At 31.5% G+C, this 15596-nt stretch overlaps 2 protein-coding genes across 2 annotated transcripts; one reads left to right on the top strand and one right to left on the bottom strand.

Annotated features, from left to right (window-relative positions):
- Window positions 1–1586: 1586 nt before the first annotated feature.
- Window positions 1587–2060, top strand: LOC123217513. The gene has a single exon (XM_044638576.1). The coding sequence runs from the start codon at window positions 1587–1589 to the stop codon at window positions 2058–2060; it is 474 nt and encodes a 157-aa protein (XP_044494511.1).
- Window positions 2061–4380: 2320 nt separating this feature from the next.
- On the bottom strand, window positions 4381–9637 carry LOC123215432 (nicotinamide adenine dinucleotide transporter 1, chloroplastic-like). Its single transcript, XM_044635514.1, has 9 exons — window positions 9345–9637; window positions 9105–9200; window positions 8365–8471; window positions 7543–7591; window positions 7277–7389; window positions 6011–6105; window positions 5321–5409; window positions 5114–5208; window positions 4381–4967 (listed from the first exon to the last, which is right to left on the bottom strand). The coding sequence occupies exons 1-9, from the start codon at window positions 9421–9423 to the stop codon at window positions 4662–4664; spliced, it is 1029 nt and encodes a 342-aa protein (XP_044491449.1). The 5' UTR covers window positions 9424–9637; the 3' UTR covers window positions 4381–4661.
- Between the last annotated feature and the right edge of the window lie 5959 nt (window positions 9638–15596).

Genomic DNA, 15596 nt, shown 5'->3' with positions numbered 1-15596 from the left:
GGTTCACAAAAGATATTTGTCCCAGCTCAATTATCAAGCTTAGCTTCGAGCTCACTTCACGCTTATATTTCACATTCGCTTCAAGCTTTATTTCAAACTCATTTCAAATTCTAGATTATTCAAATATATAATGATTTGTATCATATGTAACTTATTTAAATTTTTTTTTTCATTTAAGTAAGTCGAGCTTGGCTTGCTTAGCCAATGTTTAGGTTCGAACTCATAATTATTTTTCGCTTAAAACCCCAACTCATGTTCATTTAGGGTCGATTCGATTTAGGTTTGTTTCAAATTTGAAAAAGCTCGTTTCAAGTTCGACCTTAATTACAAGTGAGATATGAATACAAATTAGTATTTGCCCGGTGGAGAAGTAGACATCTGTATGTGGTATCTTTTGTTGAATTATTTACTAAGATATAAGCCCTTGCAATTGTTTTTTTTTTTTTTTTTTTTTTTTGGTTACATTCTCAGAATCTGTTGGTGGGAGTGACTTGGGATAAGACATTCTTTGCATTCTGATGATTATCCGAGATATGACCTTGATGCTATCTCTCATATTTATTCCATTTTGCTAAACGCTACAGCAAGGCCTATCCATTTCAATGTGGGCCATTCAATTGAATTTCAAAAAGCCTTGTACTTTAAGCTTTGAAATTAATTGAATTCCCCTTTTTATATATATGCCTGCCAAAAATTTTGAAATCAATACATCCTTGTAACATATAACATTAAACATTTAATTGCTCAAATGTGCCAAATCATCATGTTGACATGGTGTTTATTTTCGAGAGGTGAGAAAAAAAAAAGTGTCATAGCTAACTTTGGGGATGAATTTGAGCTAAGAAGCCTTTAACTCATACTCTTGCTTAGTTTAATCAAGCTAAATACAAACTAAAATGGAATTAATTTATTAAGTTCAAGATGATATCACCTCGATGTTGTTGTAATTTGTCTTGTTGGCAAATGTTTGCTTCTTATGATTTTTATTTTTTTTAAACAAATTTTCATTTTCACTAATATTATTAGTCATCAACTCAAATAAATCAAACTTAAACTCAAAATAATTACCTTAATCTAGTCTAATTTGGATTAATTATTATTTAAATTCGATTTAATTTAGTTTAATTTGATTTTACGATCAAAATATGAGCCTTCCTGTCCTGGCCCAGCCCAGTTAGCCCCGCTTATAATTCCTTTCTTTGATTCTTTGAACAAATAAAGGTAAATGTGGAATTTTCTTTGCACCAAAACCAAGACAAGAATGAAGACTCATTCTCAATCAGATTCTCTTTCATTTGATTTAGTCATTTAAATTGTAGAAACTAAAATTTTCTTGGAAAATGTATCACTATTCTCACTCTCTTCCTCTCTCGCTTTTCCTTTTCCAACTCCATTCAAAGCAAGCACTAACTTTTGAATTCTCAAAAGAAAACAACACGCAAATCCTATTTAGATCCTTTATTTCTTTTGCAAGCAAAAATTAAAGCTCTTTATAAACCCCTTCATCTTCATTTAACAGATTCAAAACTCCAAAACCCTCCTTCAGGATTTCCCTGGAAACCCAGCACCACAACTTGCAACGCTCAATGGCAGCTTTGCAGAAGTTCAAGATCCTGGCAACACAATGTGGGGTTGTGCAAAGCCCCACTAGGAGCCCCAGAACGAGCCCACTGGTGCAGATGCCACGCAAGAAGACAACCCTACGTATGTTACTTACCAAGACCACCACCAGCCGCCACTCACAAAAACTACTAACAAGTCAACAAGAAGTTGTGGTTGATCTTGAAAGTGACATGTTGCAAGAGAAGAAGAAGAAGAAGAGTCAGAGCAACACTTTGAAGGATCTGTTTGTGTCTTCTTTTGAAGATTACAACGACAAGGCTGGTGATGATGATGATGATGATGGGAGGATTAGAGAGAAGAGTGAAGTTTTGTTGATGAGGAAGTTGCAGGGTGGTTTGGGAGGTGAACTGGGTTTGTCTAGACCAGTTTGGGTTGGGTCTAGACATAGATTGCTTAAGAAAGCTTGGAGGCCAATGCTTGCTTCTATTCCTGAGTAATCTATCAATTTTGTTTTTATTTTTTCATGGCTTTTTCGTGATATATCTTAACCCTGAGTGAAATTTTTATATATTTTGCTTCTTATCTGTATTATACTTTGTTATATGAAACCCAAAGACAAAATAAAGCAACAAAGAAGTGGAAAACCAGTACGGAAAAATCTCATGCAAATGATGAACAAAAATTTCAATATGACAGGAGAATATTATAAGATGAAGTAGAGATTTTTTGTTCTCTACGTGGACTTGTCACAACGACACTGTTGGATTAGACAATTAACCGGTAGAGTTTCCACGATTACATTTATTTAAGGCCAAAGGATTAGTTTCGACCCAAATTTTAGTGCATTCCCAAAAGTACCCTTATGATATTTAAAAAATTCAAACATTCATTCATAAACTAACTTTTATTAAAGATAAAAGTAAAATTATTATTTTATATTTCATATTAAAAATATATAATTTTATCTTATTTTTTCTTCTAGTTATTAAAAATTTACATTTCAACTCAACTTAAAACTTTAAAAAAGTGACATTTTATCCCTAAATCTTTAGGGTTTTATTCTCTCTAGAGATGACCACAATTCTCCTCACTTCTCTCTCTGCCACAGCCGACGATGTCCCGCAACAGATGAAAAAGCATCGACGCAACAAATTGAAGAAAATGAGTTTGGCTTTTCCAGCAACGATGAGGTTTTTGTCAACTTCTCCATCACCAACTTCGTTTTCCATCAATTTGACTTCAATTGAAGACGAATTGCACTACTAAAGCTTTCTCTAGAGCTGATTCAATGAAAAACATGCCAAACTTTGTTGTTGGTTCATGGAGAATGGTTGCGCCGATTTTCTTTGATTTGTCACATTGGTGCTTTTTCATCAAGTGTGGGACATCGTTGGTAGTGGTAGAAAAAAGAAAGGAGAATGGTGGTCATGGTTGTTACCGTCATTGTCCTTGTTGCCAGTGAGAATTAAACTCTAAGAATTTGAGAGTAAAATGTCACTTTTTCAAAATTAAGGTTGGGTTGAATTGTAACTTTTCATTATAAAAAAAAAAAAAAGAGATAAAATTATTTCTTTTCTACTATAAAAGGTAAAATGATAGTTTTATCTTAGCTTCTAACTAAAAAATATAACATAAGTTAACTTATAAATGAGTATTTAGGGCTTCCAAACATTTTGGGTGTATTTTTTTGAACTAGCTTAAACTGGGTGTCAAATAGTCATTTGGCCTTTATTTAATTGTATTTAGAAAGGTACATAACACAAGAGTTACAGGATTAGACCCATCACATATTTCTTTGAAAAATCAGATACCATCTTCAATTCAAACAACCCTTTACACAATTTGAGTAAGGTGATTTAAGTTTACCTATCTTTCCCTGTGAAATCAAGTCATTGAATGGAGGAAATTGGGTTGATATGGAAATGGAAGATGTTGGCACAAGGGATTGTGACGCCGGGTGCTTTGCTTGTAGTGGAAAATTTTCTAAGAGTGCTTTGGACTGGGACTTGGGTTATCCTACGGGACCAACCAAACACATGATTCATGAAAAAGTCGAGGATGAAAAAAGCATTCAAATATCAGCTTGCTTTGGCATTTGAATGAAAAGCAAAAACCATCATTATTCTAGGCCATCTAGTGCTTGATGAGCCACAAAATTTATGCAGATATCCCTCTTTCTGAGCATAAAAAATCAGCATTTATCCCATAGAAATCAGCTTTTCATCAGCTTCATCTTGTTTTCAAAGCCAAACAGCAGTAGTTTTTGTGATTGTTTTCAAGAAGATTGTAACATATCTAAACAAATCTCATATCAACAAAATATGAAAGAGATATTGAGTATATATAAATATCTTTTATTGCTTGAAAATACTAAGACAAAAACTAATTAAATAATCTATGAACTTCTAAATTATTTAAACACGTTTTAAATTACAAATCCCAAAAAACAAAACCTTGCTTAGTTATATCTAAAATAGATAGTATCTTAATAGTGAATCAGAGTATTAGATCAAAATATTAAAAATCGTATTAAAGTTACTCCATGTGTGAACGATGTTATATTATTGCAAACCCACCATGACAAACTAGCGATACTGTGTTATTGCAAAGCCCATCATAACTACCCATATTTATATAGTAAACAATATCTTAACAATGAAATTGTGGCTATTGGACATGTCCTTCTCAAGTGCTTTGTACAACCAGCAAAAAAAAGTGAAAAATGCATCTCCACACATAAGATTCCTATGTCCCCAGATTGAAATGAAATATTCTAATGACAAAAGAGGGAAAATATTCGGAGAAAATGAATTTTGGTTGCACATCGAATGATTTAAAATTATATAGAACATCCATAAAGAACATAAATCGTACAACAGCACAAAGAGGAGATTCTGACGCTGATCAATAAAGTAAAATGAAAAAGAAGAAAAAACATTTTATTTACCTTAAAGTTGATTTATGCCGTTCAACTTTTTTTAATGGAAGATTTCTTCAACAAAATGAATCAGTGTCTTGCTGTTAGCTGATCCTTGTTTCCCAGAGGAATAGAGGGAGTAATCTTATTTGATTGGATTTGTGATTGTCACAAAGTGGCATCATTTTCTATGTCCCCAGCTCATGTTTTTCTGCTGAGGCTCGATGTTCCCATCAGGTTTAGCATGCTTTTGCAAATGCTCTTTATCCAGGGGCAGAGCTTGATGCAAGAACCTTTTTATCATCTCGTAACTGGTAAATGTAATAACAGTGGATGGAGTTGTTCTTAATAGGTTTGTCGCACAGCCTCGGTAAAAACCCAGAAGACCCTCCTTTTGGAAAACCTTCTTGATGCAATCAACAACTCCTGCATATTGCATCCCAACCTTTCTGTTCTGCCCTTGCTCCTGCAGCCTTGAACGGACAACCTGGATGATTTGAAATTCAGATATTATAAGCAGGAAAAAGAAAATATAATGAATATTTATATACTTGATCAGGAGATATTCTTGGGAGACAGGCCATTGGCCATCCACTGCCAGTGAATTAGTGAAAAGAGCCTAGCCAAACATGCCTCATGTGGATAAGTCATCACAGAAGCAAGTACTTTGGAAACTGAGGAGGCAATTGCTACACGCCCAGGACTTGGCTTATCAATCTCTGTATCATCTGATGACTCCAAAATTAAAATGATTAGCAAAAACTAAATATAACACATCAAGGAAATATTCAAAATCTTCAACCCAGACGAGAACTAATGAGAAGATAAAGATCATATTACTTTTTTCTGCCATGAACAACTTGATTCTCTCATATGCGGGAAACTGAATAGCAACATGACTAATCCCAGCCAATGAAGGCAGAATACCACTGTTTCAGACCATTAAAATAACATCAAGAAACCAAAAGTATTGAAAGAGGACAGGGGATGATAAAAGAAAATAAGTAGAGATAAGAACATATGAAAGTATCGAACTATCACCTTTTTCAATTGAAGAGCCAAACTTTTTTTTTTTTAAAATTAAATGAACTAAACTTTAGATTTTCTATTGAAGGGACCAAACATTCACTATTTTTTATTGAAAATACTAAACTAATCACTTTGCTTCCAAAACAAAACAAATAATCCTAGTTGTGTTTACTGTCTTCAATAAAAAAAACTAAAAGTTTGGTCCCTCTATAGGAAAATTTGAAAATTCGGTTGCTTCCATAAGAAAAGCTAAGTCAATACCTTCAATAAAAGAAAAAACAAAGTTTGGTCCATTCAATAGAAAAAATATGATAGTTTGCTACCTTCAAATGTTATTATCCCAAATAATTATGTCAAACTAGAATTGTAATAGCAAAGTTTCCAAGAGAGAATGACCAGTGAACTGAAGCAATAACCAATTTCTTATCTCAATGCTTTGCCAGGTTAGATCCAGAGGAGGAAATTTTTCTGGGCTTTGCAATTAGAGACTAAAATACTGACCTATACAAACCACAAATCCCTTCTTCATGTGTAATCCTTCTCAAAGCAGAAAGTATGCTTTTGTATGGAACTATATCCGGCCTCGTTCCCTGAGTCTAGAAGAGATGCAAGTGCATGAATGCCTAAGCTGGGACAACAATAGTTGTATAAATGTGAAATATTCCATACAACACAAGCAGGAAAAAAAACAGTTGAAGTTTATAGCATGATATAATTCCAAGAAACACACTGTATCTCCTGTAAAAATAAAAAGATGGCAAAAAAGAAAATGAAACTTTGATGTGTCAAAAGCTACGTTATTTAGAACTAGGTTCTAGTATACTGAAGCATTTTCTAGGTAGTTTGAGAATTGCTGAGTTTTTAAAGGTTATTCAAACATGGTTCTAAAAACTGGATGTTGGGCCATCAACCATCAGCAAAATCAGTTCTGATAACCCATTTTGGAGTTAGACCGGATTAAACTAGTTAAAAACCCGGGTTTGACCGGGTTAGCATAAAAAATCACTTTTTTTTTTTTTTAAATTTATTATTAAAACTTGAACCTAAGACATCATCAATCAATTTTGATTGCATATATCATCAAACTAAGTTTATTTTAATAAAAAAATAATTTAGATTATATATTTAATAATAAATTATACAAAATTATTTTGAATATTATTTTTATAAAACTAACCGGTTCTGGTCAGGCTCTGAAAACATTGATTCGAACATTATTCGGTGATACAATGTTATTACCCAAGTTGATTATCCATTCATGTATGTTAATTTGTGTGTAATAGATTTCTAATTTTAAGATTGAAAACAGATAGGAGGTATAACACAGAGAGAAAATCTATAACATGAATAGAAATGTATAAAAAAGTTTAAATTATTTTTTCTGACTGCATCTAATCTCTCTTCATATTTGCTTCAAGGAAGAATATATAATATGGTCCAAAATGAATGCCTCTTAAACTAAATCTGTAAAATCATTAATACAGAGTTTGATCATCCGAAGCCCTACCTTTGCAATTTAAAAATCTTGGGTTCAAATGTGCAGAAAGACAGCAACAATGAGAAGAATGTTCTGTTCAAACGAAGAAACATACTCCAATAACAATAACCAAGTGGTAATCTTCTTAAAAAATCTTATACACAGCTATACCAAACCTTAGAATTAAATATTAAAAATCTTACATGCAAAATAGTTCATTATAAACTCAAGAACTGATGTCATACCTTTATATAAATAATGATATTGCAAACAAATGAGAATGCACTTACTTGAAGTCTGGTCTTAACGACCCACAATGGATTTGTCGTGATGGCTGTGGCAGCCCCAGCACCAGCAGCAGCTATCATATTGTTTCCTAGTGTGAGTTGATTATTGCTATCCCCTTATAACAGGTCAATGGAATCAAATTTAACAATGCTCAACAATCAACTTAGCTCAGAGATAACTTGATCCAAACAACAAAATAACATTTCTTTAAGAATTCAAATAAAGAAAAACATATTTTGCCAAGTAAAAAAAAATAATAATAACCGACCATGTGAATGGAGTAGGCCTTTAAGTTGCTCGTAAACTGTGAAGTATACCTACATATAAAACGATCACTGCTGTAACTTGGCAAAATTCTAAGATGCATAATAATATTTCAAATCTTGGTGTGTGTGTGTGTATAACACGCATGTATGTGTCTCTGTGTGTGTATATTACATGAGAGGTTAAATTAAATAGTCTATAAAGCTGATGCCTGGATCTGTAACCAATTCCCCAAGTAACATGGAATGGAACATGCCAATGAAATTCCAAAATTTTTCAAATGAAAGTTGGCTTACACAGTGGTTACTTGGGAGTTATCTGTAAACAACCTAATAAAAACATTTCCAAAGACTAGGAAAGGCAATCTTGATTCTAAACAGCCACAACCCCTCTTACAAATTGTTGAAAAAATTGGTTGAAAGCCTGCTTTTGATGGAGAAAAAGGGAGGGTTATTAAATATCTTTTCGGAACTTGCAGCTTTAACTGATAGATATAAATAGGTATCTAAACACTTGAATGTCCTTCTTAACTAATTACTAAGGAAATAAACCAGATTTCTTTAAGAAAGCATTGCTCTAAAATATTTGATATAAGAAGAAAGAGTAAGGTAAGATAGATTTAGGTAAACACAGTTAGTCACACATCATGGAAATGGTCACATTCTTGGCCCCTAGTGATTAAAAAAGAACCTTGGCATGGATTAAATAGACAAAAAATTAGCATAACAATCTAATCATTTTAATAAGGTTTTTCTTTCAACAATGCAGAAGGGGTTTCAAGTACTATTTTTTCTTCAGCAAACAAATCACCGAAAGTAGCACTCACAGCCCAATTTGGAAGTAATGCCAGTATCGTTGGCGAGAGGCCATGATACATTCCCTTGAAGCCTTCATTCTTTAATATGTGCTGTAGACTTGTAATAATGACACTACCTGAGCAATGAGGAAAAAAAAAAAAAGAGCGCCAATAAGAATAGAAATTGCTGATAGCACCTAAAATCAGGAACAAAAATTTGCATCCAAAGTATCAACAATGCATATTTCTTCAGAAGGAAAAAGCACCACATGTAGCATTGATAGAAATACTATGTCATAGACAGAAGCACACTGAAAACTAGGCCCATGCCCAGTGGCTAGACCTGCATGGTTCCCAGTTAACTGTCACCAGCTTACTATTATAACATTTTCCGTCTGGAAAAACTCAAATGGACGGTCATTCAATCACCCAAAATATGAAGAAACCTGCACTCATCTTATTGATCCTACTAAATGCACAAACATCACCATGTCCACATTTCTAGATTTTGAGGAACTGATTCATTTCAAACTCCATGACCAATATATCAAGAATCCAAATCATTTACAAACATCATTTCTTCCTCTTCAGAACCCAACTAGCAAGCAGAACAAGTTTCCTAATTTCACTCGACTTATTTTCGTTAAAAACTACAAAACCCTTAACCCCAAATTTCGAACTTCCTATTCTACTTGAACTAAATTAAAGCCAAAAAATACAGCACAACAACTAGCACCAAAGAAATATCCAAAAGGCTTTAAAGAATTAACCTCTACGATTGGTCTGTGAACCTTGAGGGAGACCATGTACTTGTAATCTCGTCTTGATCACATCCAAAGGGCACACAAAAATCGCTGCAATTGCACCTAAAAGAACAACAACAATAAAGAATCAAGAAAACCCTTGGTAACCCTCAAATTGAACACCAAATTCTCAAACTTTTGCACAAAATTCAAACCTAACCACACCCCCAAGAAACCAGTAAAAAACAAAAAATTAACAATACAAACCAGCTGAAGCTCCAGCAACAGCGTCGGCCAAAAGGTCCCTAGTCGTTGGAGAATGAAACGATTCCCCAGCTCCACTCATCTTCAACAATTCTAAAGCAAAGCAGAGCTATATCTATCTATAACGCATATAACTATATATACGCTTGCATCATATATATATGTATATATGCAGAAAATATTTATATTGTTTGTATTTGAAAAAAAAAAAAAAAAGTGCGTCTGTGCTTGAAATTTAAGCGGGATCTGGGTTACATTTGACTTGTTCAACTTACATTGAATGAGAAGAGAATAGCGTTAGCTTGTTTGAAGGACTTGAAAGACAAGTGGGCACAGCTTAGGAAACTCTTTGGCCTTGACTCTTTTGTTCCCACCCAAATGTTGTTGCATTTCAATTTCTACCCTTTCACTTTAAAAAATCCTTTTACTTACCCATAAATTATTAAGTCTATTAATTTTAAAGGTGAAATTATTATTTTGTTTATAATTTTTAAAAATAAACTAAAATTTTGTCTCTTGTCTCTTCTCTAAACCCTAAAAACTCATAATTTCTCTTTAAAAAAAAGTTTCAAAAAAAACATTTTTTCTCTAAGGTTTTACTCTTCAATTTCTAATTGCTCATCTAATGCCACCTCTTGCAATCTCTCCCTTTCAACATTTTCTCTCCCGTCAACAACAGTCTCTCTCTCCTCAGCTCTCTCTCCAATAACCTATCCAAGTCAAGAAGACAAAGAGCCTAGACAAAGATGATATTATTGTCTTCTTAGCTTGGATGGATTGTTGGAGGGAGAGATGAGGAGAGAAAGACAACTATCGGAGGGAGAGAAAGTATTGGAAGGAAAAAATTGCTAGAGAAGTGGTAAAAAATTGAAGAGTAAATTTTAAAAGAGAAATATTATTTTTTAAAATTTGGTATAGAAGAGAAATTATTAGTTTTTAGGGTTTAAAAAAAATATATAAAATTTTAAACCTAATAGATTTGATTAATTTTAACAACTTATACGTGAGTAAACAAATTTTTAAAATTAAAAAATAAAAACTTGAAAAAGCTACCATTTAAGTTAAACGTATTCTTTGTGAGGTCTGCAAAATTTGGGTTGTTTCAAAATCTTTTCGAGCATTCTTGTTCCATACGACACGTTGTAAATGGAACAAGATATTTATAAAAGTGTCAAGGGGACAGCTTGACCCAAGCTCCCTTTTTGCCCGAACCACGGAGGCACGGAGTGCACTGTTGCAGGCTATGTCCTGAGCTGTGAAGTCGGCTAGCGGATTGACCTGGTCTCACAATTTTTTAAAAATTTTATTAATTATTTAAAAAAATTTAATAATTTTTTATTAGTGCATAGAGAATCCAAATAATTAGTATGAAAAATCTAAAAATATTTATTAATATTATGGAGAATTATAATAAATTATTATTAATATTATGGGAAAGGCAAAAGATTAACGTAGAGAATCTAAATTTATTAATTATTAATATTATGAAAAAAACCAAAAAATTAGTTTGAGAAGTCCAAAAAACGTAACAAAAAATAATAATAATAATATATATAAAATTAACAAGCCAATCTTACCCACAAGGCTCACTATTATGTAGACATTGGTCTGACACGGCCGTTGACACAATGGGCAACACCAAAGCCAACAAGGCACAGTCCACTGCCACCTTTAGGACATTCAAAGTGCCAAATTTTAATATTAGCCCAGTCTAGCCGAGATAATTTAAACAATTATATCGTTCAATTTCACGATAATAAGTTAGTCATTCTGCATGTGGTATTATTACTCATTTTTTATAATCGGGTTCAGAAAAAAGATCTCCGTTAATTTTAAACAATACAAGATGATAAAAAATATAGACAATATTGAGTTTTTCTTTATACAAAATTTAGTGCAGGTTAGCACAACATAATTTGAAACTAAACCATATTATATTAAAATTGATAGAAAATCAATCCAAACTAACATGAATGTCCATAAAAATGTCACCATATGTTAAGAACTTATTGAAGAGATGTTAAAGAACAAGTATCAGTTACAATTTGTTGATTTTTACTTTATTTTTGAATAGTAAGAATTAAATTTAGATGCTAAGATTATTAACATATTTTCAAAGTTAATGAAATATAATTTTTGGTGTCATTTTTAAATAAGGCAAAGTGTTATGTTAATAGTTGATTGGTGTAACTCAGAGAAAAATTGAAATGCTAAAGACACACAGAAAAGTAAAAATAATGAATAATTTTAAGTCAGTTTGAGTTATGTCTAGTTAACTTAAATATAATTTAAATCAAGTTAAGATTAAAATATTTCGATACGATTCTAATTCATATTAAATTATGATTGAAAATATTTAATCAAAAACTCAAACTGACATGTATAAACATACAAACTATCAAGTAACATGATATTTTATATAGCCCCTTGATAGATTTGAGGAGAGAGTAAGAGTTTATTCAAGTTTAATGTGACTCTTTTAACAATAGAATATAAAATATCGAATTAAGATTGAAAATTTTTCTTTAAAAGATGAATAATTCATTCTTGCTTTTGTTGTTGATGTGTTCATGAGGTAATATAGATAACATTATATCGATAAATGATAATTTAGTGTAAGGAGAGATTCATTTTGAGTTATTTAAATTCAAATTCAAACTTAAATCGAATTAATCGATTTTACATTAAAGATTATATATATTTTTATAAATGAGCTAAGTTTGAAGGGGTTTAAATTGAATCTAAAATAAATTATATTTTAACATAGTTTGAGTCTCTTCTCATCAATCTCAAACCAAAACCAAAATTTTTGAATTTAAACCAATTTTAAATAGATGCTTACTTGAGTTCAACCCATGAAAAATTTTAACCCTGGAGTGGTGGAAGGTCTATATTTATAGAAATACCAACTAGTGGCAAACGCAATTACTGTTGGGGCTGACTTAGCCCATGCTCACAGTCCAACATCACTAAAACCCAAGCAATCCTGTACGGCATTATGTTAAGGGTAAGTTGGGCTTCATAGGCCCAAATAATTCGGCCCAAGGGAAGTTAATCAAAGCCAACCTGGTCCAATCATAAGGAGTATTATTTTCGTTTTTAATTTTTTCTGTTTTTCTTGAAAAAATCTTTAATACATACAAACAATGACATTTGTAACTTTATGCATAAAATAGTTTTCACAAAATGATAAAAGAAAAATGTTTTATATATATATATATATATATATATATATATATATTCATTTTTTAGTATTCAGAAGCTATCAGCTTATACAAGCTTAAAATTGGGCTTGGTGGTTGTCATTTACAAGCCCTTCTTGGGCTGAGAAAGCTCAATTCTTAAGTTGTAAGTTTTATCACTTATTTTGTTATAAATAAAACTACGTATAAATAATAAACTTTAATAGTAATATGTTATTATATGATTAGTAAATTTTAAATTTAAAATAAAATATATTTTAAGAGTAATTAGTAGTTATATACAATTATATAATTATGTGATTTTAATTGTTTAATAATGTTATATACATTTATAATCAATACTAATGGGTATAAGTGATGATATTTTATCATATAATTTGATTTGATTTTATCTTTAATTTAAAATTATTCAATCATATTATAACACTTTATCATTGTTATTCAATTTAGTTGTCATTATAAGTATACATAATTTAATTGATAATTATTTATTTTATTTTTGTTTTAAAATTATTCAATCATACGATGATATATCAACCATGAATATTCATTAGTGGAGGCACAATCAAATCAAACCAAGAAGTGCCTGGTTTGATGACATAAATGCAATGCTTGAACTCACCAAATTGAAAAGTTCTTAATCAATCTCAAGTCAGTTAAGGAATGACACAAGCTAGACACAAGTTGGGTTCAAAAAATTAAATTTAATGCCATTTATTTTTAAAAATATTAGTTGAACCTTATCACTTATTTACTCATCAAGTACCCCCATATAGCCAGCAATAGATGAGAAGATTTAGGGGGTTAATTGCAATATTCAAAACTTTTAAAGTTTAAAATGAAAAATTCTTTCTATTTTAATACTACCCTTAGTTTATTCTTCCTCTTCCATCAATATCATAATAATTCCTTTACTTCAATTTGTGGTGGTCCTTCTTGACTTTGAACTCATTCTTGTTGATTTTCAACTCTCCAAATTTGCAACTTGTTCTCAAAAACCCTATCCTTTTTTTATTTGTCCATAACATAAAAGGAAGATTGGATCATAAATATTGAACAAAGTTTTGATGTATATTTACTGGAAAAAAGTGGGATACTATCAATTTCCTTGAGCTGTTGATCTGTCAACAGCTACTTGCATTTTTATAAGTTTCTATAAACCTTTTCTGATGATGAAATTTCTTGTCACAACTTAAATATGTAATTTGGAGCTTTGTAGAAGTTAGGTTACAATAAAAATAGTGCATATCTTATGAGACTCTTATGTCTGTTACGATGAGATGCAAATAAAACAAAAAACAAGTAAAGGAGGCAGATTTTAATGTGGTTTAGCCTGATAATAGAAATGTCCATGTTCATGGTATAGTTATTGGCTACTCCTGAGAAAGATGAATAAAATAGATAATATGTGTACTTATGTGACTGTGTGTACATGTGAAAATGTCTCTTTGTTCTCCTTAGTGGTCCTAGGACTAACGAGGAGAATGCACAATCAAATTATGATAATAGAGAGATTCATAATTCAAACTGGATTACATGGATTTATTTCTCATTTAATTGAGCTCAAAAGGATGGTTTGCAATATTAAAAATATCTCCATTTGGGAAGGTGAAAATAGTTTATTAGCTTTTCTTATTGTCATAGAAGAAAATAAAAAAATCTTTGTAAAAGATTCAGAGTTGATGCATTATTAAGCGGAAGTCTTCTCGTTGTCTCAGATTAAAAAGTTTACTGTGTCTTTTATTTTTGAGTTATGCTATGTATACCTATTTTTGGTACATAATTTATATATACAGTGATGTGTCATCATGTAATTAAGTGATTTTAAAATATGTGTCACCATATAATAAAGAAATATCTAATCATATGATAACACCTCATCTGTGTACATAAATTATGTACTAAAAATAAATACACATAGTTTTATTGTTTATTTTTTGGCAAAATGATGTATTTTTATCACTAATCTTACAATTGGTCATTGAATGCAGTTACTTGGATAGGTTTTCTCAAAAAGATGCTTCTCAGGAAGACATCTTACAAGCCGGAGAATACCGTGTAACATTTTCTGGTATTTTCCTTTGTTTCCTGGTAATTAAATACCTTTCAAAGCACTTCAAATTCAAAACTACGAAAATCAATTAAAGATGTCTAGGATTTTCAACTTCTATTATTAAGGAGGGCAAACAATGTTAAATTGATTTGAATCACCAACACTTAATGCACATCAATCTTTTTTTATAAAAAAATTCCTCAATCCAACCTTTTTTCTGTGCAAATAACATCTCATCCTGCAAAATTTTGATTCTTGGTGATTGATTCCTGTTCTGAATTTCAGGATGGCTTTATATTGCCTCAATGTTTGGTGGGTTCTGATTTGAAGGCTATAAAATCTAGCTAGTTAGTATTCTAAGCAAGCAAAACCCGTGAGATGTAACCAGCATGAGCCGGTGCTGAGATCTATATTAGGGTTGGTTTTGAGTCGAATTAGAACCTGAGCCAACTGGATTGCTCAAGTTAGGTACTATTAGACTTGGGCTTAATAAACTCTTTTCAAACAAAGCTCGAGTTGGATTACAAAATTAAAACAATATTATTTTAATGTTTATATTATCGATTACAATTTGTTAAAACAATATTATTTTGATATATATTGATCAAAATAACATTATTTTAACCGTTTTAAAATCAAGCTCTCTTAAACACAAGAGTTTGGCAAGCTGAGAACCCCCATACTTAAGCTTGACCTCACCTAATAGCAACTCAATTAAAAGCAAGCTAACAATTAAACTTAAACTAGCTTAATTTAAATCTAATCTTAATCATTAACCTCAAGGCCCACGAATTTTCATGGCGGTCTATGAGAGTTTGGTGGTAGTTGATTTTCAATAAAAATTTTTTCCGTGGCAAAATGGGCGGGCAAGTACGCCCTGAAAGGCCCATTTTCACAGGTTTCTAGTTGCCAATACATTTCACTTGAGTTCACAGCATGGAAAGAGGCAAAAGGTTTTTGAATTATGCAAGATCCAAGGCACCTGCTCACTTTTAGATT

This window comes from Mangifera indica, chromosome 5 (assembly GCF_011075055.1).
Source record: "Mangifera indica cultivar Alphonso chromosome 5, CATAS_Mindica_2.1, whole genome shotgun sequence".
NCBI lineage: Eukaryota > Viridiplantae > Streptophyta > Magnoliopsida > Sapindales > Anacardiaceae > Mangifera > Mangifera indica.
The sequence above is the reverse complement of the archived record's forward strand: the minus strand, read 5'-3'. Positions and strand labels throughout refer to the sequence as shown.